Source organism: Nannobrachium achirus (assembly GCF_963921795.1).
Source record: "Nannobrachium achirus genome assembly, chromosome: 19".
Lineage (NCBI taxonomy): Eukaryota > Metazoa > Chordata > Actinopteri > Myctophiformes > Myctophidae > Nannobrachium > Nannobrachium achirus.
In genome coordinates, this window is record NC_137826.1 from 48,832,262 (window position 1) to 48,853,255 (window position 20,994).

The following is a 20,994-nucleotide window of genomic DNA, read 5'->3' on the forward strand; positions in this document are numbered from 1 at the left end:
CTAACGGATGACTCGGGAGTAGAACCCCTGCTCCTTCACTTGGAAAGGAGCCAGCTTAGGTGCTTCGGGCATCCAGTACGGATAGCTCCCAAGCATCTCCCTAGGGAGGTCCTTGATGCACGTCCCACTGGGAGGAGACCCCGGTTCAGACCGAGGGCCAGATGGAGGGATTACATCTCCACACTGGCCTGGGAACGCCTGGGGATCCCCCAGGCGGAAGTTGCTATAGTGTGGCTCTGGAGAGGGACGTTTGGAGCTCTCGGCTGGAGCTGCTGCCCCCGCGACCCGACTCCGGATAAGCGGTTGAAGATGGATGTTATAATGTAAACACATGGCAAAGTTACATACTATGCCTGTTGAAATATCACTTTAAATGTCTCAATAGTTCTTCTATATCAGCTGTTTGAAAATAGCTCATCTACAAGCTTGTAGATCAGGGGTCTTCAACGTTTTCAGACCAAGGACCCCTTAGTTGAGAGAGAGATGAAGCAGGGACCCCCACAACCTGTTCATAGATTCCATATACCGGTAGTTTCATCGTTTGACAGCACAATCATCAGTGTATTTTGGATTCATGTCAATTTGTGTTTTCAGATATTTAACCACTTGAACCGTCAATAGTTCATAAACTTGACCTTTCACTCTGGTCTGCTCTTTTTTCCCCCTCTACACCAAACCTCTTTGCCAAAAAAGCCGATCTACAAGCTTATCCTCGCACAAAGATTTTGAGGACCCTCTGTAGTAACTCTGAGGACCCCCTAGCGGTCCCGGACCCCCGTTGTAGATCAGATACATAATAACAACACAAATCTTGCATGGGGACGTCCCTGCCACAAAACATTTTTCCAGATATGGGGTATACGGGGTCAAATACATACTAACTCGGGGGTCCTCGATACAAAGATTTCACGAGAACCACCGGTTGAAAATTAAACCATGCATTTAAATAATTAACCACTGATGGTTCGGGCTGCATTCATCACACTGACTGACTGTACATACGACACACTGCGTGAAGGTGTAATGCACCTGGCCCATTTCCCAGGGTTCATAGCGCGCGCGTGCGAGCGTGTGTGTGTGTGTGTGTGTGTGTGTGTGTGTGTGTGTGTGTGTGTGTGTGTGTGTGTGTGTGTGTGTGCTGGCCCTTTAAGAACTAAGATGGCTGCAGCTTCCTTCCTGCCTCTCAATGATCAGAGAGAGAGGGGGAGAGAGACACAGAGACAGACAGAGAAAGAGAGACATACACAGAGACAGCTAGAGAGAGAGAGAGAGAGAGAGAGAGAGAGAGAGAGAGAGACAGGTTTCTTTTTTATATCTATATGAGCTCCATTGTAACAGTATTAATAACAACAACAACAATAATAGTCTACTAATGACAGTTACATTACAACTGCTTTGCTTCACACAACCCTAACTGTCTCCTTATACTTTTTTGCATAACAGCCAGGCACATGTTGGTCTGAACTCAGGTGAACCACTGGCGCGCGCACGCGCGTGCACACACACACAAACACACACACACACACACACACACACACACACACACACAGTGCGCAGTAGAGAGAGAGAGAGAGACAGCGGGAGGTGGGGACTTACTTTCATACTCCGTGTCTCTGTGTGCATCTTGCAGAGAGAGGGGGGGTCGCCTCGCCTCGCAGCCAGCCAGCCAGCCAGGCAGAGGGGGGGTGGGGTGGGGGGGGAGAGGGGGGCGGGGGAGTGGTGGCGGTGGGGGGGGTCCCTTCTTCTGGGTGGATCCGGATCCAAAACTGGAACACACCCGGCGCCGATCTCGATCTGTGAAACGCGGCGGTTGGTTCACGTCTTTCGGTTCGATCTCCTCTCCTCCTACACCGGACACCGGTCCGATCCGCTCCGTTCCGGGTCCCCGGCCTGTCCCTTTAGCCTAGTGGCCTGTTATATAGTCCGATGGTTCCAACGGATCGTGGTGGTGGTGTAGGCCGGGCCTGGAGCGCGCTGTCCTCGGCTTAAGGGCTGGTACTGTTACCGTGGTTGGATCTGGTAGTGTTCTGTAATGTTGTGTGTCTCTGCTCTCTCTCTCTCTCTCTCTCCTATCCAGGCACTAGTAGGCAGCCTCTCCCTTCTCTGTGTGTGACCCCACCCTGTCCCCACCCACTCCCCCCCACCCCCACCCTGCAGCCCCACCCACTCTGCTAACAGAGCTGGCTGCCCCACCCACCAGCGGCACCCACCCACCCACCCATCTCTCTCTCTCTCTCTCTTCTCTCTCTGCTGCCACTCCTATAGTGCTGCAAAACACCACCTAAAAAACACACACACACACACACACACACACACACACACACACACACACACACACACACACACACACACACACACACACACACAAGCCACAGCTTTCTGTGTATCATTAACCTATGGCGACGACAACCTCAGATCTACAAGCATATGCAGCACTGCTGGCTTCTCATAGTATGTATGAGAACTATTATCCTGTGCACAGCAGCGCCTGCCATAATTGCAAGTTAACTGTCGTGACCTTGTAGATCTGATGTTTTATTTTGCTTGATTTGGTTTTTTCAGGATCTTCTCGTTTTCATAATCTTCACCAACATTATGGCCAAATTACACCTGAAAGTTGTTACCGGTCTCACACACACACACACACACACGCACGCACGCACACACGCACGCACGCGCGCACACACACACACACACACACACACTCCCCCCATTTTCTCTCCCTATCCCCCTCTCTCTTTCTCTCTCTCTCTCTCTCTCTCTCTCTCTCTCTCTCTCTGTGTGTGTGTGTGTGTGTGTGTGTGTGTCCTCGATTAAACCCCCCAGGCTGACGTCACACACACACACACACACACACACACACACACACACACACACACACACACTGACACCGAGGATGAGGAGGGTGAGTGTGTGCGACGATGAAGGTGGGATCATTCAAGGTGATCAGCATGCTTGGTGAAGAGCTAATGTAACACGGTGACGTCACAGGCTGCTAACCACACCCTTCAGCAGGGAGCTGGGTGTGGCACATGCCCTCTTAAAGGGACAGTACGCCCACTGCAGCTCTGACCGTGTACAACCTAGAGCAGGGGTCCTCAACGTTTTCAGGCCAAGGACCCCTTAGTTGAGAGAGAGATGAAGCAGGGACCACAACCTTTTCATAGATTCCATATAGTTTTATTGTTTGACAGCACAATCATCAGTGTATTTTGGATTCATATCAATTTAACCACTTGAACTGTCAATACTTAATAAACTTTACCTTTTACTCTGTAATTAGTCTGCTCTTTTTCCCCTCTACACCAAAGCTCTTTGCCAAAAATAGCCAATCTACAAGCTCACAACGCCTCGCAGCGAGCTAAAGTTCTCAGAATAAGAACACTCAGAATAAGAACACTATAGGGTTCAAGTGGTTAATATAAAAAAATATAACAAAAAGGTTTCTATCACAAAAAGATTTGGAGGACCCCCTAACTCTGAGGACCCCCTATAGGGTTCCTAGACCCCCTGTTGAAGACCCTTGATCTAGAGCCTATAACCACCAAACCTTGTTGCCAAAAATATCGATCTACAAGCTCATAACGCATCACGTTGTAACGTGTTGTGAGCTTGTAGATCGCCTATTATTGGTGAATGAATGTTCCCTCCAGGTAGGATGTGGTTGCCGGGGTTCGAGTGGTTAAATGTCAAGTATGAGGTCATTATCAATCATACATAATCATAATGGAAACTATACACAATATGATATAAATGTATAAGGTATAGAGTAGCAATGAAATTCAGGGGTGCCTTGAATGAAAAGGTTGTTTACAGGGGTGACCTGAGACTAAAAGGTTTGAGAATCACTGTACAGTGTACACACGCTATTTTTGGCAAAGAAGAAAGTATTTGACGGTTCAAGTGGTATATTCAGTGATTGTATTTCATTCAAATAAAAATATAATTGGTACATTTTCCATTCATTCTCCTCACTAGAATGTGTGCTGACCATATAAGGACTTCCACCAAGGCCCGTGTTGCGAGCATACTGTAGCTAGATTCGGTTTTCAGAGGTGGCCAGCCAGTCCTCGACCAATCAGGGTAGAGTATAGCCGTAGTTATGTTATGATGTTTAGTTATGATGGTCAAAATAAAGTTTTGAGAACCACAGTCGCTTTCAATTAGGAACGTCTGCTAAATGCCTAGATTGTAAACTACTGAACTCATAAAATGCCACAGTCTCGTAGTAAATCAGTATCATACATATCCTGAAGCTGGAGACGTAGGCCTACCGATATTCAGTGATTGGGTCTAATGATCAAAACGAGAACATTATAATGGTGTAAAAAATCTATTAAAAAACTAAACATTTCCACGCTGTAAGGCCAGTAAGGGACAAGATGACCCCCGGACACTTTCACCTTTAAATGTCTAAAAATACACATTACTCCAACATGATGACAGTGCTGTCAAACAAGTCTAAGCTGTCTAGAAAATCTATGAAAATCTTTCTTCTGCAACACAATTTTATACAATAAGTATGTCCCTGTTTCATCCCTCTCTCAGCTAAGGGGTCCCTGGCCTGAAAACATTGAAGACCCCTGGCTTAACGGAAAGAGCAACTCTCAGTCTGAATCATCAAAAACCAAGGAGTACTAGTGAGTTTTCAAACGTGATTTAAACTCAGGCTAAGGTGCTTTGACTCGCTCTCTGACATGGGGTGGAAGATTGTTACCACAGCGTTACTACAGCGCAGAGGTCTTCAACAGGGGGTCCGGGACCGCTAGGGGGTCCTCAGAGTTACTACAGGAGGTCCTTCAAATCTTTGTCTGATAGAAACCTTTTTTCTCCTTTCTTATATTAACCACTTGAACCCTAACGTCCATATTCTGAGAACGTATTATTAAGTCCATATTCGGAGAACTTTAGCCAAAAATAGCAGATCTACAAGCTCACGACAACAGCTTGGAGATATTTTCTGCAAAGAGGTTTGGTGTAGAGGGGAAAAGAGCAGACTAAGTACAGAGTTAAAGGTCAAGTTCATTAAGTATTGATGGTTCAAGTGGTCAAACACCTGAAAACACAAATTGACATGAATCCAAAATACACTGATGATGGTGCTGTCAAACGATGAAACTATAGGGCATCTATGATAAGTTTGTGGGGGTCCCTGCTTCATCTCTCTCTTGAAAACGTTGACGACCCCCTGCTACAGGCCCACATGTGTAAAACAGTGAGTGAATCTTCTTTTTGTTCAAGCTACATCGTTTTGGTTATTTCCATAGGGGGGAAAGAAAGGGAAGAAGAAGAGGGGGGGGGGGCAAATGGGACAATAAATCAATAAAAAACAGACAAATCATCTACATATTTACACAATAGTACCTGAGGTAAGACATACAGTACAGGTGCAGCCAATATATCGTCAAACCTCGTATCTCAAGTTTCAATTTTTTTCGCAAAGTAAAGCACTGCTTCATCATACAAGGCCATCGCTCAAAAGTATTGAAAACAGCTGATCTACAAGCTGTTTTCGGCTGTTTTCACTAGTTTAAATCATTTTAAAAATGATAAATACAAAACAAACGGTTGCACTGCGAGGCGTTGTGTGCCTGTAGATCGGCTGTTTTCACTAGTTTAAATCATTTAAAAAATGATAAATACAAAATAAACGGTTTTGGACATACAAGGTTTCCACCCGACAACGACGATATACTGTAAGACGCCCTAAGGGCGAGAAGCGACACATGGGCACGTGAACATGCGAGCTGGGAATGGTACAGATATGGGCTTAATATTGACCAGTAAGACGCCTAGGGGCGAAAAGCGACCTCGCCCTTCCATGAATCCCTTTTATGGAGACCCCTGCTCTGAGTATCTGACATCACAGAATCCCTTTTATGCCCATATATGGAGATCCCTGCTCTGAGTAGCTGACATCACTGTGATGTCACCTGTGATGTCACAGTGATGTGTCAGGGGAACCAAAGTGTCATGCGTTATTGCGACCGTCAGGTCGCAGTTCAGTATCAAAACCTCCACCGGCCGTCCGTCCGTCCGTCCGTCCGTCCGTCGGTCACACGTCACACCTTTGCCCTGCTCATATCTCCGCATCAGTATGACATCACACTGCTGACATCAGTATGACATCACACCGTACACAAATGACCCTTATATAAGACCGGCATTATCTACCGACAGATTAGTAACAAGTTGTCAAAATCGTTGAAGGTTGAATCTCCAGATATGGAGATAACCAACACATCCCTCCATATATGGAGATAACCGACGAATCTCACTAAGTCTGACCTCACAAGCCCCATATTTGGACACGATGGAGGTTTTTAAGTTATATGTTGTTCGTGTCCAAATATGGGGCTTGTGAGGTCAGACTTAGTGAGATTTGTCGGTTATCTCCATATATGGAGGGAGAACCAGCTTATGAGCCGATGAGTTGTGTCAGAGTCGAGATCCTGCTTGCATCTAATCTGTCGGTAGATAATGCCGGTCTTATATAAGGGTCATTTGTGTACGGTGTGATGTCATACTGATGTCAGCAGTGTGATGTCATACTGATGTCAGCAGCTATGTCTCTATATATGGAGTTATATGTTGTTCGTGTCCAAATATGGGGCTTGTGAGGTCAGACTTAGTGAGATTCGTCGGTTATCTCCATATATGGAGGGATGTGTTGGTTATCTCCATATCTGGAGATTCAACCTTCAACGATTTTGACATCTTGTTACTAATCTGTCGGTAGATAATGCCGGTCTTATATAAGGGTCATTTGTGTACGCTGTGATGTCATACTGATGTCAGCAGTGTGATGTCATACTGATGCGGAGATATTGGCATACTAAACTGCGACCTACGGTTGCAATGACATCAGGGATCTCCATATATGGGCATAAAAGGGACAAGGATGGAATTAATTTGCAAGTGTGACTCACGTTGCGGTTGGTTGTTTAAGTTGGACAAAATGTGTCCATTATTTTCCCAAATATGGATGAGCTGGGATGAGGTTGTACACACTGTGACGCACATGGGCTTAATATTGATGACATCAGAGATCTCCATGTATGGGCATAAAAGGGACAAGGACGGAATTAATTTGCAACATCATTGTGATTTCAGAACAGGTCAGCTATATCTTTCTGCTGAGCTGGGATGAGGCGTTGTGATGTCAGAAGAGTGACCGATGGACAGACATGCAGACATGAGCTGGAGCCTTTATAGCAACCTACGGTCGCAATGATATGTTATATGACATTAGTTAAAGTGAAACCTATGTAAAAGTGAAACCTATGTAAAACCGCAAAATCGAGTTTGGCCGCGGTCGATGTAGGGGGTTTGTGGCTGGGGTGGTGCTTTTCTTTAACATCTAGAGTATAGGCCTTTGTTATTACAATATAACTAGCACATGAGTATAGAACTAGTAAATCTCTATGGTAGAGTATAATACAATATAACTAGCAATATAGGCATATGTGAAATTGATTGTTTGTTTGATTGATTGATTGATTGATTGATTGATTGATTGATTGATTGATTGATACCTGTCCAGTATCTCCGATATGTTCGGTGAGTTGGACTTTTCGACATGCAATTTTCCGAACTCTAATTCGGTCTAATGCTTTTCAGAAGTGGCGAATGACGTCATTTTGTAGTCGAACCTTACCTTTTGACCGAAAAGTTCTGTTTCGGTCAAAGTATGGACAGGTCTTTAGTAGTTTAGCAGGAAAAAAGTACAGGAAAGTAGCTTACAGCTCAATATAATGTCTGCTTATTGTTTTGAATGGAAAGCACTTTTCTGGGTTCTCTCCCGATCTCTCTCTCTCTCTCTCTCTCTCTCTCTCTCTCTCTCTCTCACACACACACACACACGCACGCACGCGCACGCACACGCACACACACACACACACACACACACACACACACACACACACACACACACACACACACACACACCTTAATGTATCCCTTCCCAAAGTGGTTCTATCATAATAATAAAAGAAAAGAAAAGAAAAAACAAAATTCCAATGTGTGTGTTTGTTCTGCGACCAGCGTGTGCAGGTGCAATCTGACTACAACTCCCACAATTCCACACTCCGCGGAAACAGGAAGAAAAACCCGGAAGAAGGGAGCATCATCATGCGACGGTAAACAAACCGTTTCCATCTCATTTTAATTCCCACATGTCTACAATTACACTCCAGTCTAACGATATGATGATATGATCTGTAGCCAGACATGATCATGTTCTTTTTCCAACAATTGTGCCACTTTGTTTGCTACTTATTTGTCCAGAATCACAGATAATGCTAACTAATTAATGATGATGCTAATGCATCCAATAACATGTCAGCACAGCTTTATTGAATCTTAAATCAAATGCAACGTTTACCTTTGCTTAGTGTATTCTTTTTACTCCCTAGACCAGTGATGTTCTTAATGAAGGGTATTTTAGTTTATTTTGTAAAGCGACTGGCTATCTAGAATAAAATACATCTAAATTGCTTTGTGTGATAGAAACTTTTTTCTCCTTTTTAATATTAACCATTTGAACTTTAACCAAAAAGCAGATACAAATAGCAGATCCACAAGCTCACATCGCAGCTTGTAGATCGGCTATTTTCAGCAAATAGGTTTGGTGTAGAGGGGAAAAAGAGCAGACCAAGTACAGAGTGAAAGGTCAAGTTTATTAAGTACTTACATGAATCCAAAATACACTGATGAATGTGCTGTCAAACAATTAAACTATATGGAATCTATGAACATGTCGTGGGGGGTCCCTGCTTCATCTCTCTCTCAACTAAGAGTCCTTGGCCTGAAAACGTTGAAGACCCCTGCCGGGCTACACACTCTAATTGTGCTCATCATGCCAAGGGACAATCTACAATCTATCTCTTTTTTTTGTTTGTTTTGGTAGTTGAAATAGTGCTTAAGTGTTCAAACTGTTACTCATTTTGCTCCAGTTTGAGACCAAAGGTCCACCACAAGTATAGTAGAATATTGGAAATCCTGGACACCACAAGAATGGTTGTTTGGTAGGGGTGTAACGATATAGTAACTGAGGCCGAATCGAAAAATCCATTTTAATTTGCTACTATATCGATAAGCAAACAGCAAAATATTGTACTGTTTGGCTTTGTATCGTTTCACAATGCAAATAATCGGTATCGAATCGTTTTGCAATGCAAATAAACTATTGTATGTGTAGCCCCAGCCAATAAACCGCCCCGCAAACGCCCTGCCAATCGAGCTCAGCTCTATTGGCACAGTGGTTTGGGTGTCGGACTGGCGAGTGGGAGAGTGGTGTTCGATTCCCGCTCCTGCGCATCTCTACAATCTGGCGTTGTCGGCAGGATGAGGAGCGTGATATCCTTGCGTGAGGGACATGAGGGACGTCGTGTGCGGTGGTCCGCGGCGTGAAGTGTGAAGCGCGAGGATGCGCTTCGAAAGACCGAGGGGGTGATTGTAGCCCCAGCCAATAAACCGACCCGCAAACGCCCTGCCAATCGAGCTCAGCTCTATTGGCACAGTGGTTTGGGTGTCGGACTGGCGAGTGGGAGAGTGGTGTTCGAATCCCGCTCCTGCGCATCACTACATATGGATACTAAGTACTTGTGCCTTGTATTTAGCAATTTTAAGGAGACATTTTCAAAAGAGGGGTTTAATTACTTCTCCGTTCCATATAGCTGCTCTTGGTCTATGGATAAATGTGTGTAAGCTCTGTGTACATGTCAAGGTGTGGGTTTGTCCATACTGTATGTGTTGAAATATAATGTCCATGTATTTTCTGGAGAATCACAGTGTATTTCTCCCTTAAAAACCTGCACTATTGACAGGTTTCGAATATTTCGAATAATATATAGGAATATACGTTTACAATTCGAAAAAAAGATTCAGCTTTGGTTCATTTTGTGAGGATTCATCAAACAGAAATTAGCTTTAGGGATTCGTGATATGAGTTATGGTATCTTGCCATAACTCAGCAGATCTTGCCATCTTGCCAAAAACAGCAGATCTACAAGCTCACATTCACAACGATGCGTCGTGGGCTTATAGGTCTGCAGTTTTTTGGCTTTTGTGGTTAAAAATGTCAATGTGGTTAAGAAATGCCATTCATAAAATCACTGTCCCTTGTGTGTGTGTGTGTGTGTGTGTGTGTGTGTGTGTGTGTGTGTGTGTGTGTGTGTGTGTGTGTGTGTGTGTGTGTCACAGTGTGAGTCGTGCGTCCTGTGAGGACGGCCCGGTCCTGGAGGACCAGGAGACAGAGGGACAGAGACAGCTGCACAGTCTGTTGCTACGGCAACTCAACACGGACGCAGACCTCAACAGGTGAACAGGACACGATATATTGATTATTAATTATTATTAATATATTAATACCTGAGGTCGTTTCTACAGATGCCTTCTAAACCAGTAGTTCTCAAACTTCTTCATGTGAACTTAAGGACCCCAAAAATGAATGTGCGGTGCGGACCCCTCCACCTGAAAATGTCTTGCACCAGAGAAGAAGATTTCTTCCGAAACACGTGTGCGCTTTGTGAGCTTGTAGATCTGCTATTTCTTTGAACAGCCAACGCTTTAAAACCTAAAATTACAGTGCTTTCCCAGAGTTTATGGGTTAATGCAAGAATAATGAAATAGAAAAAAGAAAAAAAGAAAAAGAAAATACAATTACTTTGAGGTTTCAGGGAACATATAAAAGCCTGGGTTTCGGAGGCTAGGGAAAATATAATTAAATCATTTTAACTGTCTTAAATCTCATATTATTTACAAAGCTTTACTATCTGAGGGAGCATTTGGGCACATCAGAAAATGAGAAAAGTCAGGTGGTGAAACATGAATTAGACAGCCAGGAGCGCCATCTTTTGGATTACAATGGTAACAACTTACATCTTTCAGACTAAGTGAATGCTACCATGAACCCATTAAGATCTGAGGCTGTTTCTTCAAATGACAATGTAATCAGTAGTTCTCAAACTTCTTCGTGCCAATTTTTGAGCGGCGCTCCTAAGAGTGCCTGTTCGTGTGTCTGTAGCCACTTTTCCTCAGCGTTTTGCCATAGTAGCAATGTGTGTGTGTGTGTGTGTGTGTGTGTGTGTGTGTGTGTGTGTGTGTGTGTGTGTGTGTGTGTGTGTGTGTGTGTGTGTGTGTGTGTGTGTGTGGAGCCATATTACATCATATTACATCACCAATTATCTGTAGACACTTTTCCTCAGCGTTTTGCCATAGCAATGTGTTTTCCTCAGCGTTTTGCCATAGCAATATGTGTGTGTGTGTAGCCATATTACATCACCAATTACATCCTAGACCTATCTGTAGCCACTTTTCCTCAGTGCTTTGCCATATCAATGTGTTTTCCTCAGCGTTTTGCCATAGCAATGTGCGTGTGTGTGTAGCCATAGTACATCACCAATTACCAATTGATTGAAGACGTTATGCAAGCACGACCACCGCTCACTTCACATTGGGTGTGATTTTTTTACATTCTTCCCACATTCTCTTCCTGAGACGTCACAACCGTATCCTCCTTTCCATCCAAGTGCCTCAAGTCGTTTCACTGTCTGTGTCCACGCACCGTTCTCAGACACGTTCACGGCAACAGCAACTGATCGCTGCTATTTCACTGCATGTCTTTGCTGCCCATTAGTTGATACCCTCACAAAAACATGCAGTAATCCTGGTCTCTATAATGCCTCCCCCTGGCCAGCCGGAGGCGCCTGATGGAGGGGAAAGGAACTGGTTGGAATAACGTGTTCCTTCCACACGCTACGTCCATCCCAGGGAAATTCCCCCTGTCAGGTGAAAAGAAACAACTTGGACTACCCATGCATAGAAGGAAGCATGAGGTTTGTCCGTTGTCTCTCCAGGCGTGGCAGAGGTAGAGCAGAGCCCAGGATTACATAGGCAATTGGCACTGGTTGAAAATGGGTAAAAAACATGGCTTGTGTGTGTCTGTGTTCGTCTGTGTGTGAGCGACCGTCCCTCTCTAGGATTCACCTTTTATTTGCCCAGCTGCATATCTGGTACCACTTAAACCCTCTATGATTGGTATAACTGACCTGGAAATAACGTACAGTAAACTACGTAGGGGCGTCACTTATTTACTGCATAGTACTGTGTTCTGTCTGTCATTCAATGTTATATGAGTTAAAACAATTATACCCTTTCCTATGCAAACCTCTTGACTTCAATCAATCAACTTTTCTTTTTTCTCTCTACCAAATCTCTTTGCCAAAAAAATAGCAGATCTTGTAAATCTGCTATTCTTTGGGGGCAAATGTTCTGCCCTGGGATAACGGATCACAAATTGTAATATATAATCGTGACATGAAATCTTGTCTCATCTAGGGCTGTCACAATTATTACATAATCGTCTAATCGCGATTATTTTTCATAATCGCGATTATCTTTCATAATCGTCATAATCGTTTCCATGTTGAAGTAAAACATTGTGGAAATAGCAAATCTACAAGCTCACAATGCGTCGCGATGCGCCGCGTTGTGAGCTTGTAGATTGTCTATTTCCACTTCAATGTTCTTTTTTAAGTATAAAGTTGTCAAATATGTCAGTAATTTCTTTGTATATTTAGGTCATGTGTCATATCTACCATGTGCAACTTCAAAGCCGAAAAAGCCAAACAGAAATGTAATCGTCAATGACAAAAACACAATTAAATCGTTAATCGCAATTATTTGAGTGACAATTAATCGTCATGTAAAATGTCATAATTGTGACAGCCCTAGTCTCATCCCTGTGTGTTTACTTTTCCCCGCAGGTGCGTAGCGAAGCGGCAGTGCTTCGCCCCGGCCTCTCTCTACAGGCCGTTCGGGGAGCAGGCCGCCGGGGTTCGCAGCCTGTCCCAGTTCCAGGCTCTGCAGGACGGACAGAAGGACGTGGACGGCCTGCGGGAGCTGGGACTGACGGACGTAGAGATCCAGCTGTGGTCCAGCAGAGACGCGCCCGCCTCCACTGACAAGGTACCACCCCTAAAACCCTAAACGAATAATCACATTACTTCCAGGTGTAGGGCTGTCACGATTATGACATTTTACATGACGATTAATTGTCACTCAAATAATTGCGATTAACGATTTAATTGTGGTTGTAGATCTGCTGTTTTCACTACTTTTGTGCGAAGGTATGATGAAGCAAGGCTTTGCTTTGCGAAAAAAATTACAAATTTGAAACTTGGAGATACGAGGTTTCTGCCCAACAGTGACGATATGCTAGTCATGTTTCTGAGCTTTTCTTGGGTCAGGATAATAGAGATCTATTGTATACAAGCTGTGAGCTTGTATATCTATTTTTTAATTGCTAAAGTATAAAATAATTACAGGTCTTAATGTACTAAATGCTTTATTTGTATGTTTAGAAAAATGTATCCATTTAACATTTTTTGTGTCCTTAAAATCATTGCTGCTAACATGCCAAAATGTTTCCTGTCAACTCTGTGTGCGTGCGTGCGTGCGTGACTGCGTGTGTGTGTAGGTGTCTCCAGCAGCCAAACAGCAGCGTCTGCAGGTCATCAAAGACAAGATGGCCGCCAGGGCGGAGCTTCTCTCCCGCCCGCAGCGCTTTGCGGCCAGTCGGCCAATGAGCAGGCGGGAGATGGAGATCGAACAGGCGCTGTTCCACGGAACTTCAACCGACAACCCTGGGTTCCTGACCGCACTCTACCACCGAGGTACCGTAAAACATGTAATATATAGACTACTGCAGAGGTACCGTAAAACATGGATTCTAAAACGGCTAGTTCCATTCCTTGATTCTGACCAGAATCAACCAGAATCAAGCATCCAAACAAGCCGGGTAATAAGAAAGTATAACCCACACCTTGAATCAGTTTATATCAAACCCAGGTGTGTTATTTCTTTCCATAGTGTTCCACAGTGCACCATTTATCTGCAGCTGTGTTGTTGGCAAAAAAGCTCGGAACTACTTTCTTGTAGCTCGGAACTTTCTTGCATACTTTGCAGTGAATTATTAGTGAAATGGAACAGTTTTAATTGGTACATGTCTATGATTTTTCATGTTGCCATATTGTAACCGTTTTAGAAAAGCAATAAGCCATGCAAGGCATGTGGTTACCTGTATTTGATAAGGGCTGAGAGTATTTTATAACGCCTCTCAGCCGTTATAAAATACCAGGTAACCACATGCCTCTTGTGGCTTATTGCTTCACTATATAGACTACCTCCATGGTACCGTAAAACATGTAATATATAGACCACCACCGAGGTACAGTAAAAAATTAATTGCGACCGTAGGTCGCGGTTTACGATCAGAGCCGTCACAGTTTGCCCATACAGTATATGTCCGTCTGTCCGTGTACACTTTTGTAAGGTCTATGCGTTTGACGCTCTGACATCATGCTCTGACTTGATGTCAGGGGAACCACACTAGCAGAATCCCATTTATGGAGTTCCCTGATGTCATCAATATTAAGCCCATATCTAACAGGACTTGATTGATTGATTGATTGATTGATTGATTGAAGGCTTTATTAGAAGTTTGCATAGGAAAATGTACAGATTCATGACGGTACAGTTCACTGGTACAAGGTCTACTAAAAGGAGATCCATGAAAAGACTAAGCTTATTTCAACAGGAAACCATTAAAGTATCTCATATAACATTGAATGACAGACAAATAGAACACAGTACTATGCAGTAGATATGTAAAGAAAAAAAGAAAACAGTAGGTCTATACAATCAGTAAGTACAGTATATACAATATATACAAGGAAGGGGCAGGTAACAGTAAGTCTAAACAATCAGTATGTACTTCATATGGGAATGCCCATATATGGAGGCCACATCGGACACATACCACACTAACAGAATCCATATATGGCCAAGACAGATGACTAAAGGGGAGCACACCCTGGACACGGGAGGCGGCGCGGAAGCGGCTCGTCAAAACATACGGCCCCATTATTTGAACTAACCCACACCGGCGCCGTCAAACGCTCGCAGCCGCGGGTCTGCCGCCTCGCCTGCCGCGCCGATGCGCCACTGTTCTATTTTTCCAGCGTTGCCGCGCATTGAACATGTTCTCCCATGGTTCTCCCCACCGGGGGAAATGCATGTGCTGTGTGGCAGCGCGCCGCATCCAGTTGGGGTTACCTCGCGGCACTTCACGTGCATCGATACCGTGACGCAACGCTGCGCAGCCGCCCGCGTCCAGTGTGTGCTCCCCTTCAGACAGCCCATATCTGTGTGGCTGATTCTACAGACATCTCCATGTATGGGCATAAAAGGGATTGTATGTATGATGTCAGATGTGATAGACGTCATAGGATTTTCACATAACGAATACTGAGTAAGCATGTTTTGGCTCTCACAGCATATCTCCATTTACAGTATATGGATATCCATATATGGGTACCATCGTTATTGTTTTTCACATGTGATGTATAGTAGATATATAATATATATCTATATAGAATATAATCTTCAACTTGAATGTGTTTCAGATGTAGGTGCGCAGGCCGACCAGCAGGGGGCTCCATCCTCAGATCCTCTGGACTCTCTTTACAGAGACCTCCTCTCACCAAAGGAAGGCAGCCAATCAGAAGGCTCAGAGAGACAGACTGACCAATTAGAAGCAGACCTCTCTCCAAGGTCATGTGAACACCGTGACCAATCACAAAGCACCCAGAAACAACACACTGTCCAATCACAGAGTTCACCGAACAACGTCGACCAATCACAAGGCACGAAAAAAGACCAATCACGTGACCTCGCTGAGCACCAATCGAAAACGCCAGGAGAGACGGAGCGGTTACCCAGCCTATCGGAGAGGAGGCCTGGGGCTTTGGACCAATCGGACGCTCAGGACGCTGTAGGACGGCAGCCATTGGCCGCTCCGCACACGATCAACGCCAGCCGGCCAATCGGCAGCCTGCGTGTAGCAGGGAGGGCGGGGGCAGACAGACCACTGGCGGTCAGCGGAGAGATCGAGCCAATAACAGAAGAAGACATCGTTGAAAACAGAGCGAGTGACGAAGAAATAAAAAACATTCCACGATTCAAGAATTACGACCCAGGACAGCCGTCTAAGGTCAGATTAATTTTGCATTTATTTATTAAAAATGTTATACGGAGGGGACACGGTGGCGCAGTGGTTAGCGTTCCGTCTCACAGCTAGAAGGTCCTGGGTTCGATTCCCGCCGGGGGACGCTGTGGGCACTGGCGGTGTGTTCCCTCTTCCGCGTCATCAGCGCCCACACCCTAGGTGGGGTTGGCGATAGGGCCTTTCTGTGTGGAGTTTGCATGTTCACCCTGTGTCTCCTAGGGTAGATACCCTCACAAAAACATGCAAGTAATCCTGGTCTCAATAATGCCTCCCCCTGGCCAGCCGGGGCGCCTGATGGAGGGGAAAGGAACTGGTTGGAATAACGTGTTCCTTCCACGTGCTATGTCCATCCCAGGGAAATCTCCACTGTCAGGTGAAAAGAAGCAACTTGGACTTCCTCATGCATAGAAGGAAGCATGAGGTCAGTCCGTTGTCTCCCCAGGCGCGGCAGAGGGAGAGCAGAGCCCAGGATTACATAGGCAATTGGCACTGGGTGAAAAAATGGGTTACAAAATTGTGGGATAAAAAGTTTAAGTAAAAAAAATAAAAAATGTTATACGGTCAGATTAATTTCGTATTAATGCATTTACTGCCGGGGCCACAAGGTGCCGCTAGAGTGCCAGACATTTCTGTATAGGCCTTCGCTCTAACATCCGTCTACAGAGGCAGTAGTGGCTTGGGCTTTGACTCCAACCACTGTTATGGATGAAGACCGGAGGAAGTTAGCTAACAGTTAGCTATTAGCTTCTTAATTTTTTAGAAGCCCGATCTGAAGCTATTTTAGCCGCAAAAAAACGTTGTCGCTGCGCTGGGAACACAGTTCAGAGAAAAAGGTCTCTAAAGATGTGAGTTTGTATTGGAGTGGGCGGCGCGGTGCGGCGGCGTTGCCCGAATACGGGCCAATGTAAACAGCATCCAGGCCTGGGGAATGGATGGAAAATTAGACCGGGGCTTCGTTTAGGCCTCCGATTAATTAATTCATTTTATTAAATATCCCGGACTAGTACGGGATAGGCACCCCGGAATACGTTGCGCTGCCGACAGTATAGATTGAGTTTTTTTGGGGGGCTCTAAACTTTATTCTAAACCTTTTTCAATGGAATAAATCGTCGGACCATCTAGCATCACTTGTTGGAAAGCGTAGGACGAGCCAGGACCACCCACATCTCTACAAGCAGCTCAGGGTAAGTAAAATAGCAAAAAAAACATTGTATTGGATTGAAATAAAGCCGAACTTGTCCGGGATAGGCACAAAAAGGGTTAAAGTCGAAATGAAAACAAGGTTTATAGTGACGCAGTTCCTCCTGAAACGCTCGGGAAAGAAGGGACATGGCGCTGGATTGAAAGAATTTGTTGAATTTAAGGGTTAAGGATGAGGATGATAACCTAATCTGCAGTGAAATAGATAAATGATGGTATTTACAATCTGATTCATGCTCAGCCCTGCACCAATCAAAGTCACTGGATTGGTTTAAAGCAGGGGTTCCCAAACCTTTTTGTCTCAGGGCACCCCATGAATATTGTTTTAATCTGAGGCACCCCTACATTATAATTTTCACTCCCAGCACCTTATATTTATAGCATATCGTCGTTGTCGGGTGGAAACCTTGTATGTCCAAAACCGTTCGGTTTGTATTTATCATCTATAAAATGTACTAAACTAGTGAAAATATTTTAGTGATTATGTTGCGAGGAAAACGTTGAGATAATAGCCATTTGGTTAGAACTGACTGAAAATAAAGTTTAAAATGACACTAAATATTTTTTTCAAGTGTCCAAATAAATTCCAAATATTATCAAGTTATCTTGCGGCACCCCAGGGTGCCCCGTCACCCACTTTGAAAACCCCTGCTCTACACCAAGTAGGTCGGAAGTGGCTTATTGTCGGTATCAGCCGGTAACACGCGGGAGTCTGTCCCCGTTACAATGCACTAGACCCCTGAGAGATGGACTGCTGAGGTGGAGCGCCACACCTACCATCAGCTCCCAGTACTTGCCGCACGACTTGCCAAGCCGTGCTACTCATACGCTGAGTTGGCGGTGCCCGGAATCGAACCCATGACCTTGTGGGCCAAAGGCGAGAGCTCTACCGACTGAGCTACCTGGGCACAAACCCGGGCTCTACACCACTGTGTCCCAAACAGTGGTCCTGGGATTCATGTCCGGGTCGTGGACCAATTTTTCCGCATAGAATAGATTCTCTATTTTCAGCCAAAGTTCCCCACAGAATCTGGATGCATTTTTACACATTATTACTTTAAGCATTATTTTCTGCTTTAAATATTCTAAAATAGCAGATCTACAAGCTCATAGCGCGAGCTTGTAGATCTGCTATTTTTCAATAGCTAAAGTATAAAATAATTCCAGGGGTTAACTGCCATGACGAGTCTGTTCGTCAAATTACGCAAGGCTCGCGTTGCCATGATGAGCTCTCGTCACGGCATGGAATGAGGGCGCTCGTCCACAGTCTGTGATTGGTCCCAGCAGCACCGAAGTAGAGTGCAACCAGAAGTTACGTGATCTGAATGAAACTAAGATGGTTTACTTTCGTTAAAAAAAACTCTTGCTTTGTGATATATGGGGCGAAAACAAGCCACAGTCATCTATCTGCCCTGTAGTAGCTCTGAGCACCCCCTAGGGCAGAGGTTCTCAAACCTTTTTGGCTGCAGATAATTTGATAATATTTGGAATTTATTTGACACTTGAAAAAATATTTAGTATCATTTTAAACTTGAAGTACAAAGTTATTTTCAGTCAGTTCTAACCAAAAAGGCTTTTATCTCAACGTTTTCCTCGCAACATAATCACTAAAATATCGTCACTGTCGGGTAGAAACCTTGTATCTCCACGTTTCAATCATCATACAAGACTGTCGCACAAAACTAGTGAAAACAGCCGATCTACAAGCACAAAACCCCTCGCGATGCGAGGCGTTTGTGCTTGTAGATCTGCTGTTTTCACTTGTTTAGTACATTTATAGATGATAAATACAAAATGAACGGTTTAAGGTTTCCACCTGACAACGACAATATGCCATAAATATAAGGTGCAGAGAGTGAAAATTATAATGTAGGGGTGCCTCGGATTAAAAAATATATATTTATGGGGTGACCTGAGACAAAAATGTTTGGGAACCCCTGGCCTAGGGGTCCTAGACCTGCTGTTCTCCCTTTTTATGTACATAAAAAAAAACTGAATAAACCCTGCAATAAAATAAATAATAATGTGTCGTGTATATCTACTGTATCTCTCCACACTGTAGGTTGTGTGTGTGAAGAACGTCAGTGCACAGGCGTCGTTGGCCCAGCTGGTGGCGCTCTTCTCCCGGTTTGAACCTGCAGGCGGTCCGGCGGTGGTGTACCGCCTCCTGACCGGCAGGATGAAGGGACACGCCTTTGTTACACTGCCAGGTTTGTGTGTGTGTGTGTGTGTGTGTGTGTGTGTGTGTGTGTGTGTGTGTGTGTGTGTGTGTGTGTGTGTTTATAGTTGCATTTCCATAAAGCTTTTTCGAAAATAGGAAGCGAATTGTCAGAAATTCGAAAAAAGAAAAAGCGAATTTAGCCTGTTTCCATCCGCTGTTGAAATGCGATTCTTGGGAGACCGCTGCATCTGGAAGGTAGCCGATCTGCAAGCTGACAACGCGCTGCGGATGCGAGGTGCTGTGAGCTTGTAGATCGGCCACTTTTGACACGCAACACGGTGTGTCGACGAAGTGTTATCCAGGATTTACTTGGGTGATGTGACGGACGAGGCTTGCACTCCACAGTGCGCCGTAAAATAAACACCCAATGCGAGGTACAGTAGTAGGAAATGCGGCGCTAACAAGTTGGTACTGTAGCTCCCTTCAGCCCCCTTCAGCCAATTCAATGTATTTTAATTTTGAAAACCTATTCGCTTAGTGTTTCCATTTCCCTTTTGCGCATTTAATTTTTTCGATAAAGCCCCAAAATCCACCTCCTCCAAGCGCATAAATGTTTTTTTGAAGTGTTTCCATAAAAAGATGTATGCGCAAAAGCCTTAATGCGCAAAAAAACGGCTTTATGGAAACACCACTAATGTCTGATGTTTACCATTCTTACATTAAGTTGGTGCTTGTCTCATGGGCAAGTCGGGCGGGCAAGTACAGGTCATATTCTACTTGCCCAAAGGTCATGCCCACTTGCTCGAAAAGTAAATCGTCCATTATAAAATGAAAGGTACGATTTTAATTACAGCTCAATTTGACACTTATTTCTTTACTTTCTGGGGCTGTGCGATTAAAAATGTAAATTTTACCTCAATAAGTACAAATCCAACAGTAATAGCAACAGTAAAAACAGCACATTATAGGTAAACTCAGGCCACGTTCAGGTGTTTAGACCGATATCTGTTGTTGTGTTTATAATATAGACAGTTACGTCTCCTCTCAAATGAGTACTTGCCTGGTACTCTGAAAAAATCAAACATGGTCCGAAAATAAATACGAAACGGACGGCAGTGTGCAAACATGATTGACATAACGTGAGGATGCAAAATGTCCTGTGATTGGTCCTCTGTTCCTCTCCAGTAACATGTCTTGTGATTGGTCCTTGCAGACGTACACACAGCCCAGAAGGCCCTCCAGCTGCTCCATGGTTACCGGTTGCTAGGGAAGCCACTGGTGATTGAATTTGGCAAAGAGAAGAAGAGTGGTGAGATTAAAGACTGAAGAAGAAGAAGCAGAGACTCTGTTCATCTGATGTCTTAACCCACTGTTTCCCAAACTGTGGTTCAGGACCCATTTGTGGGTCGCGGACACATTTTTATAGGTCACGAGTAAAATGTCAAAACAAAAAAATTATAATCAATGATTTTTCAAAATAATTTCATGAATAAATAAATAAGAAATACAAATCTTAGAAATGACATGAATTAGAAAACAAATGTTTAAGAATTTGTGGCAATGG

The 20,994-nt window shown here is 44.3% G+C and overlaps 2 protein-coding genes across 5 annotated transcripts in view; one reads left to right on the forward strand and one right to left on the reverse strand.

Moving 5' to 3' along the window:
• Nucleotides 1-1,766, reverse strand: part of klf8 (Kruppel like factor 8) — a 49,792-nt gene extending 48,026 nt beyond the window's left edge. For all 4 annotated transcript variants that reach the window (XR_013963082.1, XM_080749727.1, XM_080749728.1 and 1 more), the window contains exon 1: nucleotides 1,597-1,766. Coding sequence is in view for 3 of the 4 variants with exons in the window: in XM_080749727.1 (XP_080605853.1) it covers nucleotides 1,597-1,623 (27 nt within the window). In the remaining variant the exon portion in view is untranslated. The remainder of the gene's footprint in view (nucleotides 1-1,596) is intronic.
• Nucleotides 1,767-2,896: 1,130 nt separating this feature from the next.
• Nucleotides 2,897-20,756, forward strand: rbm41 (RNA binding motif protein 41; the record flags this gene model as incomplete). Its single annotated transcript, XM_080749524.1, has 8 exons — nucleotides 2,897-2,905; nucleotides 8,053-8,138; nucleotides 10,204-10,320; nucleotides 12,768-12,969; nucleotides 13,481-13,676; nucleotides 15,474-16,054; nucleotides 19,332-19,479; nucleotides 20,644-20,756. 8 exons carry the CDS (start codon nucleotides 2,897-2,899, stop codon nucleotides 20,754-20,756), a joined length of 1,452 nt encoding a protein of 483 aa, XP_080605650.1.
• Between the last annotated feature and the right edge of the window lie 238 nt (nucleotides 20,757-20,994).